Source organism: Dermacentor albipictus, chromosome 6 (assembly GCF_038994185.2).
Source record: "Dermacentor albipictus isolate Rhodes 1998 colony chromosome 6, USDA_Dalb.pri_finalv2, whole genome shotgun sequence".
In the NCBI taxonomy this organism is placed as follows: domain Eukaryota; kingdom Metazoa; phylum Arthropoda; class Arachnida; order Ixodida; family Ixodidae; genus Dermacentor; species Dermacentor albipictus.
Window position 1 is genome coordinate 107775653 of NC_091826.1, and position 22134 is coordinate 107797786.

At 44.8% G+C, this 22134-nt stretch overlaps 1 protein-coding gene across 6 annotated transcripts; it reads right to left on the minus strand.

The window, feature by feature from the left end:
* Positions 1 to 243: 243 nt before the first annotated feature.
* Positions 244 to 19110, minus strand: LOC135905033 (uncharacterized). Of its 6 annotated transcripts, none has more exons than XR_010565301.2 (7): positions 18944 to 19110; positions 18140 to 18225; positions 16893 to 16913; positions 8076 to 8138; positions 4850 to 5196; positions 1819 to 1891; positions 244 to 515 (listed from the first exon to the last, which is right to left on the minus strand). XR_010565301.2 is itself a non-coding variant. In XM_065436034.2 (7 exons), the coding sequence occupies exons 2-6, from the start codon at positions 18171 to 18173 to the stop codon at positions 1827 to 1829; spliced, it is 378 nt and encodes a 125-aa protein (XP_065292106.1). In that variant the 5' UTR covers positions 18174 to 18225; positions 18944 to 19110; the 3' UTR covers positions 244 to 515; positions 1819 to 1826. The 6 variants fall into 6 exon arrangements, 5 of the variants coding, with proteins under 5 accessions (XP_065292106.1, XP_065292104.1, XP_065292103.1 ...); XM_065436034.2 differs by having other exon boundaries at positions 5002 to 5196; XM_065436032.2 differs by having other exon boundaries at positions 4996 to 5196.
* Between the last annotated feature and the right edge of the window lie 3024 nt (positions 19111 to 22134).

Below are 22134 nucleotides of genomic sequence, written 5' to 3' on the forward strand. Positions count from 1 at the left end.
TTTTTGTCCAGAATTAACACTTACATTACTCAGAGCGCAAATGGCAAAATTTGTCTGATACCACTTCAAAGTTCCTACACGCAGCGTCTATTTCGCATAACATCAATGCGAATGTCATTTTATTGGGGCGTCTTTGTCGACAGATTTATGCAGGACACCAAAATAATTTTATTACAATTAACAGCTTTGCTATAAACATGGCGACAGCTGCTTAATTTCTTTGCAACCGCAGTTCCCGTACCATGCAGTATACACAGGCCAGCTCCTTACAGCCATAAAGCAGAGCAAATATTTTTATCTCATAGATCGCGAGTTTGAGTTAAGTAAATGATTGTTTTCATATAGGGAAACTGATTTTTCTTCGGTATTGTTCGCCGGTAGCGAAACTCAGAGTTCATCGTGAAGTCGAAAATTGACCACCCGAAGTTCAAACTGACGCCAGGTGACGGCTGGAGACGTGGCTCCTAATCATTTCATTTTTTGGTCACAAATTCAATTCTTCGTTGTCTTCGTGCCTGTTGACAAGAGAGATGGAAATGCAACAGTTCAGATAATTTCAAAGGACACTTAATAATTAAAACGTAAAGCACTATTACTCGCTTTTGCTTGCTTTCATAGCTAACAACAAATATGCGAAAAACAGACAAATCCTCCTCTTTCGCTGGAATGGAAGTGCTATACACATTTAATTTCACCAATATTGTAACCAAAGTTGTGTTCAGTGTGGCGCCAAATAAAAAGCCTGAGAACGCAGGAATGATTCGCTGGCCGCACATCATTCCCTTAACATTCATATTTTATGAACCGCTTTGCCTTCTTTCACAGACGCAAGGTAGACAGCGCTTTCTTTTGGTCGTGGGGTCCAAAAACAACGAGTTGTTTTGCCCGTGCATGCACAGATTTTTTCCAGAAGCATCGAAGCAAGTGAGAACGTGTGCGGGCCAGTCTCGCATACAAGTCGACTCCCCAAAACATGCAATATTTACAATCGCCGCGTTTTCCACTCTCCCGCTAATGTGCAAGGCCACCAGGCTATGAGAAGCCTGTGAAAATGACGGGCTCCTGATTGTGTCATTTTGCAGTTGCTTGTAAACTTTTTACAAATTCTGTAGGTTTCCACATTAAGGTATATCGTAGGCGCCACGATGCGACCAGGACAAAGCAATATCCGCAACAGGACTCCTAGCATCGCATTTCTTCATTTGTCTTCACGCTGAAAGAACTCGCCTAATCCAAATTTCCACACAAGCAGCGCACGAGTGGGCGTTGCGAAAGCATGCATGCTCTCACTTCAGCACGACGTAGTGTGCAAGCAAGCCGCCGACCGCGTTCCACTGCAATAGCGTCAGCATTGTGGATTGAAATATACCTTAATTAGGGAGGATTCAAATATAGGCTTCAAATATAGGCTTTTGCGTCACGGTACACGAGGGCAAAGAAAGAGAAGTACACTCAAACGCGCTGCAATACATACTAAGAAAGAGGGAGAGTAATATATATTTAAATGGTAGCTCTAGGACTACTTGGGGATCTTCACACGCAAAGCTTCATAGTGAGTTAAGTGCCGCCAATGTTAGGCAGTGGTTAGACCCAGTGCTCGAACGACGTAAACTCATTAGCCCAGCCCAGTATTTTTTTTTCCTGGAATGCCTGGAATTTGACCTGCAGCGCAAGTAGCTCATATGAAACAAAAAATATGTAGGCCTGAGTGTTATGCTTTTTTTCATGGTGTCTCGGTTTGCTTAAAACAGATTCGAATTTACAGATTTTTTACAGCTTTATAGCTAAAAACCACATAGAAAAACCTCAGAATACTACCTGCAATGTTACTGGGAGGTCACAACACAAGTATTTGTGATGTGTCCTTCCTGTCCATCGATGTGGTCTTGCCCTATAAAAGTAAAACGTCACACCAGCAAATACGAGTATCGACTCTTGCGTTTCAAAGCCGTTTTTAATGATAGACAGTTATGCTTCTAAGCATATTCTGTCAGCAAATGTGCACCATCTTCATTTCAGAGTGATGGAAAGAAACGTTTGTGCAAGTCAGGCTGTTCTAGCGTGTCTGCAGGAATACAGCATCACCTGACCTCACAATATAGTTCGGGCGTTACAGCGAACAAGTAGAAAAGAAAGCTGCTGATTCTAAGGTGACCCATATTTAGGAGGAATATATTATCTAAGCCGCATGCCAACTTGCTTTCAATGTTCTGTACCACCACAGCTTTGAATTGTCAAGTTATTTCACTGCGTACGGGTTATATAGCCACACACACAGTGCTGCAATAAAGTATACGTACAATAATGTGCAATGCGGGAAGGAATCAAATAGTATTTGCGATGTGCGGATTTGAATAGTACATGTGAATGCATCCCAATTTGCCACATTGCATATTTTGTTGTGGAGCAACAGTGTTTGGCACAGAGGCTGAGCCACTGTCGCCTCTTGGCTGCATCGCCTCTTGACTGTCGCCTCTCACAGTGCTCATTGGGGTACCATTTATTTCGCTACTCGAATAGTGACTATAGGTACAGTGCACACGAATCTTGCAGACTTATGCAAAGACATTGTGCATTAATCACCAGTAAGTCACTACATCTCCACACATAAGCACAATCTATACGTGTTTGATTATACATTAGCTAGTGTCAGCTATAACGAGTGAGTGGGCATAAAAAACTTGGGGTTTATTTATCATCCGACCTAACTTGGACCAAGCAGGTCGAGGTTTTAACACTGAGGGCTTGCGAAAAGTTGAATTTTGTCAAGCGTAACTGCAGGGACAGTGGATCCCAAAATTGGAGAGCTGCTTTACTTTGCTAATTTAAGGTCCATATTAGAGCACACCTGTTGCGGTCTGGGACAGGCAAACGGAAATCTTTTCTGATATGCTTGAACTCGTACAAGACCGCGGAACTCAATTTCTTTCTAATAACTATGGCTTTACTGTTGGTATTACTACACTAAAGCATGGACTGTGATGAGAATTATTCAGCCGGCGCAGAAGAAAAATGCGATTAGACATGTTTTTCAAAATTTATTGCTGTGTAATTAAAGCAGACAGGGAAACACTACTTTTGCCCTCTCGTTTTACATCTCAAAGACGTGATCATCAAAGGAAAACAATATGAATTAATTGTAGGACTTTCTTTCATGGCTCATGTTCCCGTACACTATCAGTTAATGAAATCAACTGCCGCAGCAAATTACTGAATGTTCCGAGGTTTGCTGTTGGATGTATAACGGCGTGTGCGGTAGTTTGTTGTTTGCACCACGCCGGCCTCATGCAAATACTACGTAGTCCTCCCTCCCTGCAGTAATGTCTTTGAAGGTTGTAGGTATTAAAAATATCGCTGGACCAAAAGAAGAGTCTGTTGGTTTGTTATGAAAATAAAAAAAACGACACGAAATGCTTCCTCACTTTTTCGGCTGCCCGGTCTTGCGCCATATGAGAATTCCCTTCATTTCTTTGTGATTAATTTGCACGTGAAAGCAGCTACTAATTAGGATAGACACACGAAACCATTTACTGCATCAATTAAAACCACTTACTGCATCAGCCTTTTCACACAACGTGAGATCACTGAACTCACTGCGAATCTTAGTCACTCGATAATTTTAGTTTGCTTTCATACAAAATGCTGGTACTTGCCAGTTGTTTATGTTAAGGTATACATTTTTTTCGGTTTCTTAAGATATGGCTGTGCATTGGCTTGCTAGGTTGCTACTACATAATACGCAGGCCATGCCTAACTCCATCAAGTAACCTAAGTAGAGCTTACAATAATTCATTGATCCTGTGTGAGCCTATTTTCGATAGAGAGAAAAAGAACCAAGTTAGAACACCCATGTATGATCCTGACAGCATCAAACGGTCTCAAGTCGATCATCCTTGTTTTCTTACAAGGCTGAATGAAAGAGGGAACATGAATGTCATAGGATTGATTCATTTCGTGCACTTCCGTAATTGCTTAACAGGAAGCTTAAGCTCGGGTACTCCTATCTAAATACATGTAAAAGGAGAATTCGTTTTTCTCGGCAATTACTGCAACATACTTAACGAGGTTTGTGGCATATCAAACAACTTACAATCTAGTGACTGTTTGTCTCGAATTCTTTATTTCGGTAGTCAATTTTTGTTAAAAATTGGCAAAAATCGCAAATTTTCAGAAAACGATACTATCAAATTTACAACTTCGTAACTCAGCATTGTAAAACGATATCACAATTCTGTGAATAGCATCGCATAGTACATCTAAATCGGACAAAATTTATATGTTACATATAAATCTGAAGAAATTTAGGAATGTGTAAATACAGCTTTTTGCAGAACCCTTGAACACAACCTACAAAATTCAAGTAATATGTAAGTTGACATATGGAATTTGTCCGCTTTGGATAATCTAAGGAATACCGTTCACCGAACTGCGACATCTCTTCTTGATGCAGATCTATTAATTTGTAAACTTCGTGCTGCTATTGTTTGAATTTTTTGAAAATTCTTTCAACAAAATTCAGCCCTTAAATCGAAATTCTGCTTCAACAGTGACTAGAATTTAATTTTCGCTATGAAAGGCAACAAATTTCATTAAAATCGGTCCAGAGGCTATCTCAGAGAAGCGTTTTTGCGTTTGAATAGGCCGCGTCGGAGTTGGGCCCGAGCTACAGCTTCATCTTAAATGCTGAATTAAGTATGTCTAAGTAGTAAAGGAGCAACAAATTGGGCACCCAGGCCAGCAACAAAAAATGTAATTATTTGATTTCACTCCAAATAGGTTGTCTTATCAGCAAAATCCAATTATTATTTGCTTTTATATAAATGTTTTCCTAAAAACATTTGATAAGTACCTAGACTTCCTTCCATTGCCACAGGAAGTTGTCCTCAAGTATAGGCGTGCCTACAGGCAAACATCTCCAGGATTCAATATCCCCATCTCTCCTGATCTCTCTCTCTCTCTAATGAGATTAGTTTTAGGCGCGGAACCTGAGGTCACCATCACCCCGAAGCAATGGCCTGAGCTCGTGGCTGGCGCTGCTGTTGGTGATGGTTGACACGGTGCTTGTGTCGGGGACGGAGATGCAAGCGCCGGCGACCACTCGGAAGGCGTCGGTGTCGCACGGGCAGACACCGCGAACGCAGTCGGCCTCGTCCAGGCATTGGGAGGAGACATCGCACGAGCTGCCCACGTGACCCGCTGCAGAGACAGTTGTTGCGCTCGTTTGTGCATACAAATTAGGATAAATACAGCGCACACGCACCGAGCAAGGGAGGCATTGCTGGGTAGCATTGCTGGGTAGCATTGCTAAGCAGCTGTCTCTCGCTGAAATTCGATACGCACGAGGAAAGGGAAAGAACGAAAATTCAGTGATTATGTTAGGCTGGCCCTGAACACGCCAAATAATCGTTACAGAGGATGCTTAAGCATATTCTTATGAGTTGAGAGCGCGAAACAGTTTCTTTTGGCTTCGTTGTTGTCACGGAGTAGTGCTGGAAAGTGGTGTTGACAAATAGTGTTACAAAGAATGGGGCATTGTGAGAGGCCAATTGTGTTTATGGGCATAATTTGACACGAAGTCGTGTCGACGCCACTTTACGTGTCATCTGCTATTTCGTCGAGGCAGCATGCGTCACAGGTATCGGGTATATCAAAGTAGTCCGACAACCTCAGCGTTGTGGGTGGTGTCACTTAACAGTCTCTGGTGTCGTCAACCTCTTGTCCTTTCTGTGATGGCGTACCTGCGTCAGGGTACATAGACACTAACATGGCCTTGGGAGCCGAGTAGTAAGTAGAGACATGGCATCACATCTCGCACCGCTTATGGGATATTGTTGAACGCGAGTTCGATGCATGTGCATATCTTGACGTCGTGATAGCCTCAAGGGGCATCTTTAATTTGACACTGAAATCGGCACGCACGACCGGCGAGGAACGATGGGCGAGTAACTTGCGTCCCTAGGGCGACATCCACATTTTCGTGAGGCACATCACGTGCGCCGAATGGACGTTCACGTCGTGATTGACGTCACGTGCGTGCTTCGGCAGCGACCATACGCTGAGGCAGGTGACGACACACCGGGCATCCTGCACAAACCTCTTGCACAGATCCATGCACGTTTCCAGCCTGTGTTCTCCCAGCCGTCTGAACTCGTCCGTGAGCGCTCTATCGCGGTTACGAGCAGTAAAACAGCGCTAAACAACTGCTCGCAATCATGAACCAACCAGCCCAAAAGCGTGCTCTTCTGCAGTCGATCCCGGTTCTCGCGTCTGTGACAAAGTGATCTTCGTCTTTTGTTCGTGATGTACAGCCCTTAATTTTAGTGACTCGACTGAGCACAATGCACACAAGCTATAGCTCTTAGCGTATTCCATCACCGCCTTATCATGCGTGCCGCCTTGCGATTTGGGCATTATGATTGCGTTCGCAGGAGAGAGTGGGCACTGTAACCTTTTAAATAATATATCCGACAACCCTTTGCCGTGCAGCTGGCAAGCGGAATGAAATAATTCAACGGACACCAACGATGCTAGAATGTTCAGCTCGTTGAGTCTAATTCGTTCGCCTTTTGTTGCGTTCGACGTGACAGGATCTTGGTGGGAATTCAACCCACACACTGATTATTTCTCCCTGAACGCGGTGGCGGCTGCAGGTGGTCGTTGAGGCTCAGTTGAGAGCGCGCCGAATGCTGGTGCGGCAGTTGTTGGCACTGGCGTCAACCCTTTGAATGGAAAGGCCTGACTTAGAATGTTTTTATTGATTTATCTCTTCTTGATATTGTTCAAATACATACCAAATGAAACATGAAATGTTTCTTCCCAGCCATTGCGGCCGCATTTCGATGGGGGCGAAATGCAAAAACACACCCGGTGTACTTAGATTTAGGTGCGCGTTAACGAACCCCAGGTGGCCCAAATTTCTGGAGTCCTCGACTACCACGCCCCATAATCAGTTCATAATTTTGGCATGTAAAACCCCACAATTTGAAAAAAACCCTTTCTCTGAAAACTAAATGATATAAAGTGGAAAATATTGTTGACCAGCTGATTAGAGACCAATGTGTGTGACCAACTTGTGCTTGGCACTTCCTTTGACATACCCGCCGTGGTTGCTCAGTAGCTATGGTTTTGGTCTGATGAGCACGAGGTCGTGGGATCGAATTCCGGCCACGGCGGCCGCATTTCGATGGGAGCGAAATGCGAAAACACCCGTGTACTTAGATTGAGGAGCACGTTAAAGAACCACAGGTGGTTGAAATTTCCTAAGTCCTCCACTACGGCGTGCTTCATAATAAGAAGGTGGTTTTGGCACGTAAAACCCAATTATTTAATTTTTTTCTTCCTTTTACAAGGTAAAGGTGTGTTCTTGAAATCCACCTTAAAAGAGAAAAAAATGATAGCTTTCTTAAACGAAGGAGAAAATTTTCGCATTAGCAATAATACGACCACCATGTCCGCTAACGCGACACTGACAAGTTTTTCCACTCAAACGTCTGCTGCTGCTCACGGTCGACTTTTTTGTTATTACCACTGTTCAGCCGCTATATAAGTTAAGGTAAATTAAAAGTCACAAACTAATATTTGATTTTGTATAATTTTTGCAGTTAGTTTTGTAAGGTCAACAACATTGTTGAGCTGCCAGCTAAAGCGTTAATACCATTGCCAACAGGTTGGGCTACTAAGGCAGCATAGACTTTCAATAGTGGCACTTCAGCTGAAAAAAAAACGGCTTAAGTATTATTTGTTTCCGCTAACAATAATGGAGTGGATTACGTAGATCCATACTTAGTTTGAATAGAAGATAGAAAAGCTCCAAACATTAACTACCGGCAGAACTGTTCATGTTGAGAACTTTTGCTTTTGTACGCTCTTTTTTTTCGTTTTGATCTTCACGCTGCTGCTCTTGTTTTGAGAGAATTTTTATGTGTGAACTCTTACGTTGTAACCCATTCTGCAGCGACTCCCGCTTGATTCAACAGTTCTGGTAAATAAATAAACAAATAGCCGAAAAATAACACACGAGGGCATGATACCTACGGAATGCTACAGAATATCAGAACAGACTTCAACGTGCTTACGCAGTGGAATTCCAAGACGCATGGCTCGCTTGGTTAATCTGGATTGGCCGGTGTAATTGTGGTCTGCAAGAAACGCACCGACGCGCGTGAATGTTATCAGTAGACATAACGGACAAACACTTTGCGGCTTCCCAAACTCCGCCTTTGCAGTACTTTTTTAAGAAATATATCCCATGACAGCGGGATTCTATATCTCGAGGTAAACCATTACTCAAGAAACCCACGTTACTTGCGTGGCCTCTATGTACAATTAGCAAATTAACAATGGTTTAATAGTCATAATCTGAAATGCTTGTTTTAAAGCGCACCTTAAAATTTTGGTTTTGGAGACCGGCAGTGATGGTGTCACGTCTATTTCAGTGGATAATATCATCGCGTAGTAGTGACGGTGAGGAAAGCAGCAAAGCTCGGAGTGACAAAACTAGCGTTTTATTGGGCAATCTTGTGCCCTCACAGACAGGCTACATTCAAAGAACGGCCGCAGCGGTGAACACATTCGACGATCGTCGAAAATCTGATCAGCGGGTCAAGTGTGTCAGCTTTTAGGCTTTTATACATCAGCCGCCGAATGTTCCCGAGTAATCGCTGTGATCCGCGTGTCTTCCACAAAGTTCTACGTTATTCGCGTCGCGCACACATGCAATCAGATTACACAAAGTTCGATCACAGACAGCGGATGGGACCATCGACTACACTCCAGAAACTTCCTATACATGCAGGCGCGTCCTGCGCTGTACGACAACATTTTTTGGGCGGTGAAACGTGTCGCCCGATAAAGATAAGCAAGTACACGTGTCAATATGAAAAACGAACTTCCGAGGTATCCGTGTTCCGCACGCGCTATAAAAAGTAGGCTGCAACTTTGAGGGCTTGACGTGAGGGCTGGCAACGTTAGCGCGGCATGGCATGTCGAGGTAACACAGGGCCCTATAACGTAAAACTATTCCAATATGTTTCTATTCCAATTTCCTGACGTCAAATTTACGTAACCACCGACGCAAGCACCGGGCGGTCACCCATAGGGTTGTCTAAACAGGCCAATCAAACGCTCTCCTCGTTCATAGGAGGTCCCTTTTGTTTGCTTGAAAAACGAATAACATTGCCTACACTGAGCGGCTTGTTGTATCTAATTGGCTGACAAGAGGCGAGGAGAACGCTCAAGTGGAGAGGGATTCACTAGGGCAGAGCCAGTGCACTGAAAACTGATAATCGGATGAAGAGGGTGGTGCCGGCGTCTGCGATTGGTCGGCTTTCCCTTACTTAGCCTTGTGGTGGCTGGTCGAAAATCGCGGCGGCATGCAACGGAAGCTTAAGAATGACGTTAAAATTGACCCTCAGCAAAGAAGAGTTGGCAGAATGAGGTAGTAAACGTGTCGAAAGTGCTTAAAAACGTTACACGGTCACGCAAGAAGTTTTATTATACGCAAATACACCCATGCTCTCCTGCAGGTGCGAGTAGCCAGCGTCTCAGCGATCGGCGGCAGCTATCTTTTATTCCTTTCGGAACGGGGCAGCCTGCGGCTATTCCGAAAAAAATTCAGTTTTGTTCGGCATATTAATGCGTCTTTATCGCGTACACGTCACTTTGACGCGGTGAGTTCGTGCGGTTTTGTGACGTCGCGTGACAGGCAGGTGAAGTGGGTGCAGCCCGAAAACTTTTTACCAATAGCCGAGGGCTAATGGCGAAAAGGGGTCGAATCAGAAATAACTGTTTTTCTTTTTTCTGTCAAATCATGCATAATCAGTGTGCACACATCATATCAGATGGGGAGGTATTGCGGTTTTTGTAACGTCGCGTGACAGACAGGTGAAATGGGGGGTGGTCGAAAAAAGTTTTTGACCAATCGCGGAGGGCTGATAGCAGAATTGGAATAGAAAAGTTTGGAATAGTTTTACGTTATAGCGCCCACAAATTCTTGAACCCAACATGCTTATTGCATGATTTAACCGAAACGCATCCGTCCGCGCCGGGGGCGGGAACGAGAGACGGAAAAAAAATCTTAGTGCCCTTCCACTCTGTGAAGCTGTGTATGTCGGCTTCTCCTTAACGCCTGCTTCACCTCCGCCGCGTGATGGGCCGGTATTGCACTATCTTACTCCACGTATGTAGAGTTTTTTGCTTCCAACGACACGAGAATTTCCTTGAACGGTAGAGGTATACAGCCTCGCTGTAAAAGAACGAGTGCGCGAGCCCGGGCCGCGCTTGGGCCCGGTGATGTGTAGGCGTAAAGGAGGCGCTGGAGGTTGTGCTACTCGCGATCAGTTACACTCAGAGTTAATATATGTGCTACCGAAGGTAGCAGAGTGGCGCGTAGTCCGCCATCTTGCCTGTTAAGAAACGAAAGCTATGCAGCAAAGCCGCACTTTGTTCTTGCAGGCAGCATGCGTAGTGTATCGCCGATCGACCGTGCGCGCTTTTCGGGCGCTTTTTCCAAAGTTTGTAGGCCGCGTTTCGACCTAATTGAATGCAGAGCCCATCTGTTGTAAGCGTGCTGCCTTAGATGCTACGCGAATATTATTTGTTTTTTTTTTGGACTTGTACCTTGTGCACTCGCAGGTTATTCGCCTGTGTGCCATCCCAAACATTTTTACCTGATAACATAGAGGCGAACTGAGTACCACAGTTCCGCTTGCCAAATGCAGGTTTCATTCATATCAACGTAGCGTTAGACCGCACTCTCACCAGTCTCAAGAAATATGTTGGTAATGTTATTTTATTCAGCCCGCATATCCTACGATAAGTTCAGTGTGAAAATTACTAGGAAAGGGTAGTGTGAACTTCAACATAAATTACAGTTTATTCAAAACTGGAAAGGTTTTGACATTGCAGGTAAGCAGATACCCATCAACCTATCGCATATGCTTTGATTGCTTAAAAATTGTTTGGCATTCTGATTTTCTATCAACACAGATAAATACGCGACTCAGAGCTGTGCAATGTTCTGTTTTAGGCTGCGAACGAAAAAGCGCTGATCTGGAAGCCGAACCTGTTTCAGGCAACAAAACCCCAATGCAATTTGAATGCAAATGAAGTGAGTGCTTATATAACATACGATCGCGGCAACGAAGCCAAATACTGTGATCAGTTAGCGCTATCAAATTCATGTTCTCTTTCACCCAGAAAATTCTATGGAACGTATTGAGCTCTATACCTAGCTATGTTCCACAGCTCTCCACATCCAGGTTTTCTAAGAACATTTTACTCATTCATCTACGTCTTGCCATTCGTATTTAGAGTCTGGTACATTTTCCGATTTGCTGCAACATTTACCTAGCACCCACCTACCAGCAGGCACTGGGTATCACAGCCATACTTGCAGCGTAGTCATTTTAATATGTGCATTTGCACGCTCGGGTTTCCAAGAATGGCCTGTTTTGGTAGTGAATGTAAAACAGTTTTCTATCACAGGGAAGCTATATTTGCAATGCGTAATAAAGCAAAATTGGCAAAGCCCTTAAAGTATGTCGCATGACAACACATGAGTCTCTTTTGCTTCCTGCTTCACATAAGTCGTAGATGAAATTTAATTATAGGGCCCACCAGGGCAACATCTGAAGTGGTGCATTATTGAAAAATAAAATCCGAGCTCACTTTCTTACGGCGCTTGCGCGAAATCAATGTGGAGCATTAGATGCAAAAAAAATGGTAATTCTAGCTACAACTTTGGCATAACCCAAATAGGTCACAAACGCCACATTATCTTCCGAAAATTAGGAAGACCCGCAGTAGTGCTTCTTCTTCTACCTGTGAAGTTTTTAGCACAGCCGACAGAAACACGTTGTTTTGAGTCGAGCAATTTAATCTGAACCACACTTGACGTAATAGGCAGTTGACGGAAAAAAAAATTTTTGTTCAGGCGTCCTTACGCGATCAGTGAGTAATTTTACAAATGAAGAACAATAATTATGCCACCATGCAGGTTTAACTTACTCTCTTACGTCAAAAAATGTTCCTACAAAGTAACCACAGCTGCTTCTCCAACTTGGAAGGAGTTCACTTGAATATATCCACAGTACAAATATGTTAAGCATCTAGACCTATAGCGCGGCAAATAAGTTAAGTGCGCATAGCCACTACAGAGCGCCCATGCGAGCGCCAGGATAACCCACATAGGCTTTGCATGTCCATGAGAAAATCAGGTTAATTCATGTTTATTCAGATCAAGAGAACTTATCAATGGGACACTTGAGAAGTAGAAAATACAGGAGCTGGGCACACAGAGATGAACCGAATATACATACCAGCTGATTAAAAATTCAAGCAATATCTTTTATCACCGACTGTGGATGCGCCTACTCCAAATTTTGAGCTGGATTACCCGACCAGTCAGGCATTACTTGGCCAATAAATCATTGAGCAAAATTAGGCAATATAAAAATAGCCATGCTAGGCTAAGCAAAGCAGAATCACTTAGTAAGTTTTCACTTCACTTGGCGGGATACGTGAGAGGCTGCATTGCGTGCTGCCGGCATGTCACAGTGAACATTTTGTTGAGTACAATCGCCATGATGCAGCAATGAAATTACCCTTTCGTTGCTTGCAATGGTGCATCAAGTCGAACAAGCAGGCACAGAGACAATGCGCTTGTAAAACAGCTAAGTGCTTGGTAGAAAAAACTAAAGCTTGTGTCTAACCTATAACCTGGAAAAAGAGACGAAGGAGGTACGAATGAAAATATTGGTGTTCATCTGCAAATCTGGCCTAAAGCTGTGAATGAAAAATACTGACATAAGAACCAGCTTGACATTCTTGCGTTCAAGAGTGTGCCTCTTCATGTTGAGAATACGCTTAAGCTACTAGGCTGAATACGACCGCTCGTTACCGCTAAATGTTCGTTGATCATACTTGTACTTTCATTTGTTCAATGTATTCATGCTCTCGGAAGTCCTCAAATTATTGGTACTGCGGGCAACATCTGTAAGCGGTTCTTTGCAATCGTACCACGGCAGCTGCAAAGTCAAATGAGCGGAAGTACGAAAAATATGAGCCGCTGGAATTGGCAGTGTTCTTCATGAACAGTTGCCCTTTCTGCCTAACACACGCCCGGCCTGATTTCTGTCCGTAAGAAACCTACAGTTCGCACTGCACCTCTCGGAATATGGTGTGCTTAAGCACCCAAAGAAGCCGTTTTAGGCACCTAAAGAAGACGTTTTAGGCACCTAAAGAAGACGTTTACAATATTACGAACTGACCTCTGTCCAATTTTACGGCTTGTCCTCCACAATGACCCTTAGGGAAGACATCGCAATTCACATCACGGGGTTCAAAAGTGCATTTGCTAAGAAACGCTCCACCGAGGCATCATTAATTACAGGTAAATTAATGATAGTCTTTTCGATTTATATGGTTTTCTTGCGGGCAATTCCAGGTTTTGATATGTGAGAACACTTCGTGTTGTAACATGCTACGCTCGCTAAATACTCAGCTGCGCGCTACAGTGAAGATAAATGACGTGATGAGATGTTGATCAACTTTTGTTCAGGGATGCTAACTTTCGTCACGCTAATCCTGGGCCATATTCAAAAACTCGGCTATCGTTGACTGTGCAAAGAGCATCATTGCCAGGTCCCACTGCCATGTGTAACGCTTCGTGCAATAAAGAACTTGTGAATGCATACGATACACTCGCAGAATCGGGTCTCATCAATGAGCAAGATTTATTCGCACATCGTGGTTTTGGTACGTAAAACTCCACAATTTATTTTTGTAGAAATCCGTATCACAATTTTAGCTTCTAATACCAAGGTCCGCATTTAAAAAAATATGAAGGCTGCCTGAAATTTACATGCATGAACAGCGCCATATGTCTTCATATTTAGATCCATTTCCGAGATTCATCTCACCGACAGAAGTACCTAAAAAAATGGCTGTGGCTTAGGTAAGGTTAAGCCCAGGATGCGAAGCATACTAGCCTTTATTTTAGTTGTTGAACCACTGTTTAGCCTGGTGAACTGCTGTTGCTTGGCTATATTTGGTTCGGCTAGACGAAGAAACAACTCATGCATTACTGCTTCGCCTTCAAGAGTGGAACGCGACAGCGTTCCCGTCGACCCGCCAAGGGGTGTAAGACAATGGGCTACAGGGCAGCGACTACGCGCCCCGCATTGGACGCGGTGAGCGTCGAGCAAAGCAGCGTTCGGCGCGGCAACGAAATGTGCGCCTGAGCAAGAGACGCACGCCTTAGAAACAGCTCGTTTCTAAGGCAACACCGCATTCACTAGAGGCGCTTTTGTACCGCTTTGAAGCATCGTACTCGTGGCTCAGTGGTAGCGTCTCCGTCCCACACTCCGGAGACCCTGGTTCGATTCCCACCCAGCCCGTCTTGCAAGAGTTGAGCCAAAGCCACTTCTCCTCTGTCGTGACGTCACGGTGTCACGTGGTTTCATGGCGACACCGCCGCGCCTGAGGAGCTGGGTTGACCTCTCGTAATATGCTTCGCATAAAAGTGCAGTAACAACTTCTGAAGGAAAATGCGAAAACATCCGTGTACTTAGACTCAGTGGCACGTTCAAGATCCCCAGGTGGTCCAAATTTCCAGACTACCCCACTACGGCGTGCCTCATATTCAGAAAGTGGTTTTGGCCCCTGAAGCCCCATAACTTTATTTAATAATATTAGAAACCAACGATGCGTGTACGAAGCAGTTTTGAAGGCTGGTGTGGTAGAGGTTCTCTATCAGTGCAAATAAGAATAATGCAAACGGCAACGCTTATACACTGTTCATCCAGAGCAAACGCACAACAAAATGAGCACTTATACTGCTTTTACTCCTACCACCGCTGACTCACATCACACATATATTTCACGTTTTGCTTTCGTGAACGCCCTTCGTAACAGCACGCACACGACCGTTCGTTTGAATCGGACGTGCCTCCATCACCAGGCGCCTCGCAGCCGACAAAACAGCTGACATGCAGTAGCAGGTGACGAATGACGGCGATAAAGAGGCAATAAAGACTTGTCGCTACTGATCTTGTCATCACTCCTGAAACTCGTTAAGGGGCGGCGTTCAGCAATGACACGAACACGTACTCGTACAGAATTGGCGTCTGAACGAAAGGACACTAGAATGCACGTGTGTTGCTGTATTTCTCGTTTGAAATGGCCTGAAAAGCACGGCACATGAAAGCACGAAGTAGACGGCTTCAAATACTCATTGTGACGCTCGCGTAACACGGTAAGCTTCCTGCATTTCGCCTTTTTTTTCTGTGACAATCGAACGCACTATCTCAATTCCGATGTAACCATGGAACTGCTATGGAAAAACCGCAGCACGAGATGCTGCGCACAAAAACATCAAACTCAAAAAGCAAGATTCGCTTTGAACTAGGCTGGCCTTAACTATAGTGTCAATCCAGTTCGCTGCAGCAACGGTGTCGGGAAATACAGAAAAGTACAGGAAATGCAGGCCCAAGTGCCAGCTTCATCGCAGGGCACGGTCCTGGAGCCCGCGTGATGGCGTTCGGCTAATGAAAGTGCGAGCGACGTTTCGAAAACAGACGCGCAACTCTGCTACCGATTGTAGCATATACAGTAATCCTAGTTACACTAGACGGGCGAGTGCTGGGCAGTGTCGAAGACGCAGGCATCTTAGATACTTTCTTAGATACCCTTTGGGCATCTTGTATCTGTATCATGATACGTCTGGCAAGACGTGTATCAGTGTATGTAGTTCCGATACATGAAAGAATGCATCGTGTATTTTAAGTTACAAGATACCAGGCAGCAATCGAAATATCTCCGTGCAAAACTATAAACGTTGGCTTAACTCCACTTCTCAAGCTGATACTGCTGCCACTAAGCCACCTGAATAAATAAATACGTCGCTAACGAGCACTTTATACCAGCAGATAAGTGCAATATGAAATGAAAGGTCATTTACGCTTATTGTGCTTTCTCTATACACGATGCCTCTCAAAGGTGTCGTTACCAGCGTTGTTGCTGCTGTATAGCTAGCTGCCCGGTGGTCCGTTATTCTGCAAACGGTAATACGCTCACGTACAAGGTAAAACTACACAGCTGTATTTGCGACACCGTGCAGAGTTTTCTTATTGACGTTCATGTAATCAGATGGTGGCACGCTAGCTGGCCGGCAAGCAGAGCAGCGAATCCCGTCAATTACAAAAGCGACAAACAACAACCGCTGACAACGCAGCATACAAAGAGCTTTACATGTTAAGCAGCTAAAGCAACCCCAATAAATTGCTACGGAATGAAAATATTATACATTGAGGAAAAAAGGCACAAATTTTGATATACTAACATACCTTTCATTCAAATGAAACAAGGTTGGTCGGAGTTAAGAAAGTTCCAAGCAAGCATTTTTGTGCATACGCGTTTGCTGCTATATTGACTGTATAATTTTACAATAAGAAATTTCCGAATGTATCAAAGTATCTTAAAATACAAATGGAAAGTATCGTATCGGATACAATAATTGCGGTAGTATCTTCTGGTGTCATAATACACTTGTAAAGTAACCGCCCAGCCCTGAGAGAGGCAATCTCATACAAACGGGCATTCAGTCAACGGATGCCGCAGTGGCGAACTCCAGAATAATTCTGACCACCTAGGCTTCTTTAACGTGAATCTAAATCGTAGTGCAGGCGCTTTTTTGGAACTAGTCTCCATCGAAACGTGGCCTCCGCGGCCGGGATCACACCCACGACCAAACGAAAAAGAAAGGCCATGAAAGAAACGTCACTGTTGACTATGACTCCATGCACTTTCGTTTACGAAACGAGCAAGCGCATTCTGCACTTGGACATATAATGCCTGCAGTTCTGAACACTATATTAGGAAATTGTTAGGCTTACGTGGGTATGTGGGCAGTCTCGCTGAAAGAGAAAAGATGCAATGTTTCTAATAAAGTTATTGAAGGCACTGCTACAATGGGTAGCGTAATCCCGCACTTACTCTCATAAAATTGTTTTTCAGCTCGTCACATTCGAAAAACAGGTATAAGTTTCCCGAAGAAATGTTTAACCTAAAGAGTCGCCAAAAGTATAGCTGACTGCCTGCACCAAAATTTAAAAGAGAATGCTTTGTTCCTTGTCTGTTGGGTGCTTTCTTCCGCCTATACCTAGAACGATTGCGCAAGAAGGTTTATGGAAGGACAGCCACATGGCAGCTAAGTAGTAGAGCATCGCACGCGGAATTCCGAGGACATGGGTTCGACTTCCGCCTGCGTCCTGTTGCCCTTTGGTCCATTTTCATTTCTGTTTACCTTGTTATTGCGATAGCAATTGTATGGACACTCTAAGCGCATTTCTGCCGTCGCCGTTGCCGTGATGTTCCATATAAACTCCAAGCGCGATAACATCGTTGCCGCGGGCAGTATGTTGTATTGCGAGTGAAAGCGTGGCAAGGTGAGCCGACGATGACGGCTCAGTCTCACGCGCGCATGAGAGGACAGCGAAAACGAAGCGCGCCGTCTTCCGTCCCGCGCAAGGCACCGGGGTGAGGGGAGGGGGGCGTTCTACTCGGGCAGCTGCTGCGTATGGTGTGTCCACGCGGGCCTTATGTTGAAAGCGATCTGCAATGGGGAGTGCTGGTAATTTCGGGTGGGCTGTTTTCGGCGCTTAGTTCGCGTTGAATCGAGAGGCAGCGCGAAGGTCAATACGCTCGCTGCTGCTGCTGCGCTTCCTCACTCCAGCGTTCTGACAGCTAGTTTCCGCCGTCATCGGTTGAGATGTGTTCATTCTTGCTTCTGCGCGCGTGACACTGTGTTTGTTAATTTAGTTATTAAGCGAGTCTTTGCAAGCTTATACGGCCGTTAAACCACTATCCTTATTTCGTACAGTTTCCTACTAATTTGCTATCGCAATCGATGCTTCGCCTTTCCGGAGAGAATGACTGTTTTACTTGTCACATTTCGAATAAAGTAAAGGTAGTTCCCCGATGCTTTCTATGGCTTCATTGTCTGCTGGCCGGATGTGGCTGAGACAAGAAATTGACCCCCTGTGTTCCCTTCATTCGTCACCGGTAGTCGTATGGTTTCACAGTCCGGATCACTTTAATTTCTTCTCTTTTTTATCTTTATAGCATCCATTGGCCAACTCACTGTGGATGATGTAAAGATAGATGAATAGGAACATAGCCAGGGCGGCCACCACTGTCCACAGGAAAATCACCTACCAGAAGATGGACCTGTTCCAGGGGCAAAAACAGAGAACATTAGGCATTTGCGGATATGGATTGAGGGAGGGTAACATTAACCGCTACAGAAAAAAGGTGCCGATATTTAGGCGACATAAACCGCTGCTACGTTCAATGGCAGCAAAGCGGAAATATTACATCAGTTTAGTCTATTAAACTGGTCTTCAAATTTTTTTACTGCATATTTTTGTCAAAAAAACGGGGTTTCATTACTGCCAAAAAATGAACCTCATACTTGCTTTCTTAACATTCACGGACATAATGAATGTGCCACTTGAGGCATTAGCGACGTCAGTGATGTGAATGTATGATATATTTCCTTTTCTTATTGTATTTCATGTGCTGCGCAAAAAAAGGTCCACTAAAACACTTTCCTTTTTGAAAACTTTCCAGGGAACCTTTTTTTTATAGAATGGCAAGCTGCCGAGCAGATGTTTCCAAAGCTTGTGACGAGGAACTGGTGCTGGAATTTCGCGGCGGTGTGGCCAGCTCTCTCACGCTTTCGTGTCACATAATTTGGCAAGTCTGAAAGGCATGCTGCCGGTAACCACGGCGCAATACGCTTGGTTGCTCTGCTAGCATGCTTCCACCAGCGCTTCTACAGCACACAGCACGAGTAACCACTTCTTGGTAATCATACCACATAGCACTCACTGCATAGACGCGGCTGTTTGCCGATGGCCGATGTGAAAAAAACATGTGTACTTACGGCTCAGTGGCGGCTTTCTGCTGCTGGAGGGCTAGCGTTTTGGCATCAATAGCAAGACGAACGTCACGAGGAAGTTTGCTCTCGAACATTGCTCTCGGCGCGGTCGCCTGATGAGGGAAGTTGGCTGCACAGGATTCAGGCTGCCTTTTCTGTCGTTGTTGTTGTTGTTGTTGTCCTGAGTGGCTGTGGCACATACCCACAGTGGGGGATTGGCCAAGAATCGGGCGGTTTAATTAGGTGCCTAAAATTATAATGATAACAAGGGAGTTAACAATTTGGGCGTGTGAGTTTAAAAGGAAGCGTTTTGTGTTTGGAGAAAAAAGGAAATAATCAGATGAAAACCGGGTATAAGATAATAATAATAATAACAATAATAATTAATAAAAGATAAGAAATAAAAGAAAGCTATGGTTGGGAGGGAGAACGATCAATCTAACATGGAAATCGATTAGTTTCGATGAGGTAATTTTGGATCGCCAAGCAAACGTTTCTGTGGCTGAACCCAACAATGGAGGCTCCAAAAGATAGGATCACAGGCACTGATAAAGTCAGACCAATGAAGCGGGATTTCGAGTAGTCGTTTTCTTATAATAGAAAAACGTCTGCAAGACAACAGAAAATGATCGATTGTCTCCGCTTCGCCACAGAATGAGCACAATGGTGAGGGGACCAGACCAGACCTGTGGAGGTAGAAGTTCAATGCAGGTATAGACCAGAACACGCTAGTCTCGCACCCAGACTAACCGAACGCATACTCTCGCACCCGGGTTGCCCGGTCGACCGGCGCTATTTTGTACTGGGCTGCCAAAGTGTGTTCGCCGGCGACCAGTAGACATGGCAAACGCCAGCTCTAGGGCTCCAAAGTGCGGAAATGTGCCCGTTCACACGGATCCAAAGTAGAAGAAGTCATCTGGGCATCATTGCGTCGTGTTTGGATGCCAAAACAACCAGCGGAAAAGGAGCAGGTTGCTTAGCGCTGTTTGCGAAGAGCACAACACACGTAGGGAATCGTGCCGGTGCGGTGTTTTCAGCCTGCGCCGATTTCCATCCGCAACGAAGAATGCCAAGCTGCGTCACCGGTGGATAGTTGCAGTGAATGGGAAGAACTACCAACCCAGTGAAAATGCACGAGTGAGTATTCGATCTGTGTATATTTTGGTGCCACGTTCAACTTTGCGCCCTACAAACGTAATACGCAGGTTTGCTCCGAGCACTTTCTGGGCAACAAGCCTACAGAGCAGAATCCCGCGCCCGTGCTTCGCCTTGGCTATAACACAAAAAGGCTTTTCGTGTTTTCATTCAGGCAGAGCTCCCGACGGTTAAGCGGAACAGTTGAGTTTGCGGTTAGCGATACTTGCAGCTGGTGCACGGAATGACCATTAAGCGTGAACGACAAGTTGTAGGCCTTGCTGGTGAGCGTTATTGCTAATGAAAGTAAACCGAAGTCTGCTCGTCACGTAGCATGCGTCCACAAAAACGTAAACGACGACTACTCGTCGTCGAAGGTGTTCTTGAAGCGCACCTACCTTTACGAGCTGGTGTTGCAGGTGTCATTCGTAACGAATTCATTTGAGCCTCCTGAGCTCTAAACTGCGTGCGGGCTGTTATGCGGGGCAAAGCGCAAAATATTTCCGTTCATATGGCGAGGAAAATAAGGTGCTTAATTATTCTTGTATTTTGTAACAAAATTTTGATCGTTCTCACTAGTTTTTTTTTTACTCTTTTCTTTTCTAAGGGAGCGCCAACAATCCGATGGCCTCGCACAAGCGAAACAGGTCTGGTACCAGGTAGCTGCAGGTAGTGGGGCTAATTTCTTGGAATGCAGGTGCGGTTGTTGTCTTGTACCAAAGGGGTCCTGATGATGCAGCTTTAAGTAGGGATGGTAATTTTACGTGCCCTGTCATGGTTTGTGCAACTGTACAACACCTGCATCTGTCATGCTCGCCCTGTTATACGGGCTTTGACTGCTCATGTAGTTGAACATTATAACTACTGTAGTACCTCATTTTCCAATGAGTGCAGGTTTAGCATCATATGCTGCTTGTTCGAGTGCTGTAGGCTTTTGTTCTGAATGTTGTACTCTTAAGTGGTTGCACGATACAATTGGCCTGGTGTATTTTCTATTTCATTTTGAGAGGACTTTATATCTTCGCAAAAGTGATGGCATGGGAAAGAACTACAGCCCTTCTTACTATAACATCTATTTTGTTTTCAGTGTGCAGGTGGTGAAGGGCAGGCGTCTGCTAACCAGGCAGTCAAACGACCTCGCCAGTTGGTTGCCAAGCGCGGCCAACCCAGTAGAGACCATTACAAACAAGACCAAACTGAAAGCGCAGATGACAGTGTTCTGCGTGCTTTAATAATATATGGCACCAACACAGTGCTGTAAATTCCTTCACAGGTTACGTGCCAAAAAGCTCACAGGTGTCCTAGCATATAGCACGCCGTTTGTACAAACGTATACCGTAATAGCGTACCTACCCGATGTATTCGCTTCTGCAGTCTGCACAGCACTCAGTGTGTCCATTGTGGACTTGCACGAGGTCTTGAAGTTTGATTGAATCCAGACAGCGAAAATGATAGGTTAGAAAAAACGCGAAACACGCCTTCCGCGCAGCTAAAAAGCCCAAGTTTCGCTTTCGCGCCGGGTCGCATCTCCCGGCGTGGCAGCCCACTTTTACTTCGCGGTGCTTGGGATAGATGGCGCGACCGGCGCTCATCAATATGGCGGCGCCCTTTGAATTCACGGTGTTCTGGTGTATACGGCAGCGCAGCTTCGTGATGGACACTTCCATTTTCCGTGTTCGGCAAAAATTTCTTTTCCAAGGGTGCAGGAGATGTCCGTAATCCACAGAGTTAGTAATTGCGGAGCCTGATATTGACTGTATAATGATACTCCTGCGAAATCTAGCTGCAGTTACATAAGCAGTCAAAGGGCAGCAAGGAAGAATCGGGCCACTTATCGATGCCTTGGCTAGAGAGTCTGCAATTTCATTAATGATTAGTCCTTTATGGCCGGGCACCCAAATCAAACGCACGCTTCTCAAGTAATCAGGTACCAATGATTGAAATGTCCGCATCACGCGAGAATCACTAGAAGCACTAAGGGATGAGCACAATGATAAAGAATCAGTGACTATCACGGCTGACGTAATTGATGGTCCTAATTTGCGTAATGCCAGCACCACGGC

What these genes read in the sequence shown, in the direction of transcription:
- LOC135905033 (XM_065436031.2), bottom strand. Translation starts at nt 18,173, where the DNA reads ATGTTCCTATTCATCTATCTTTACATCATCCACA. An exon ending in CTATCTTTACATCATCCACA is followed by an intron (nt 16,914 to 18,139) that starts GTGAGTTGGCCA and finishes TTTCTCTTTCAG; the next exon opens with CGAGACTGCCCACATACCCA. An exon ending in CGGGGTGATGGTGACCTCAG is followed by an intron (nt 1,892 to 4,985) that starts GTTCCGCGCCTA and finishes TTACTTTTATAG; the next exon opens with GGCAAGACCACATCGATGGA.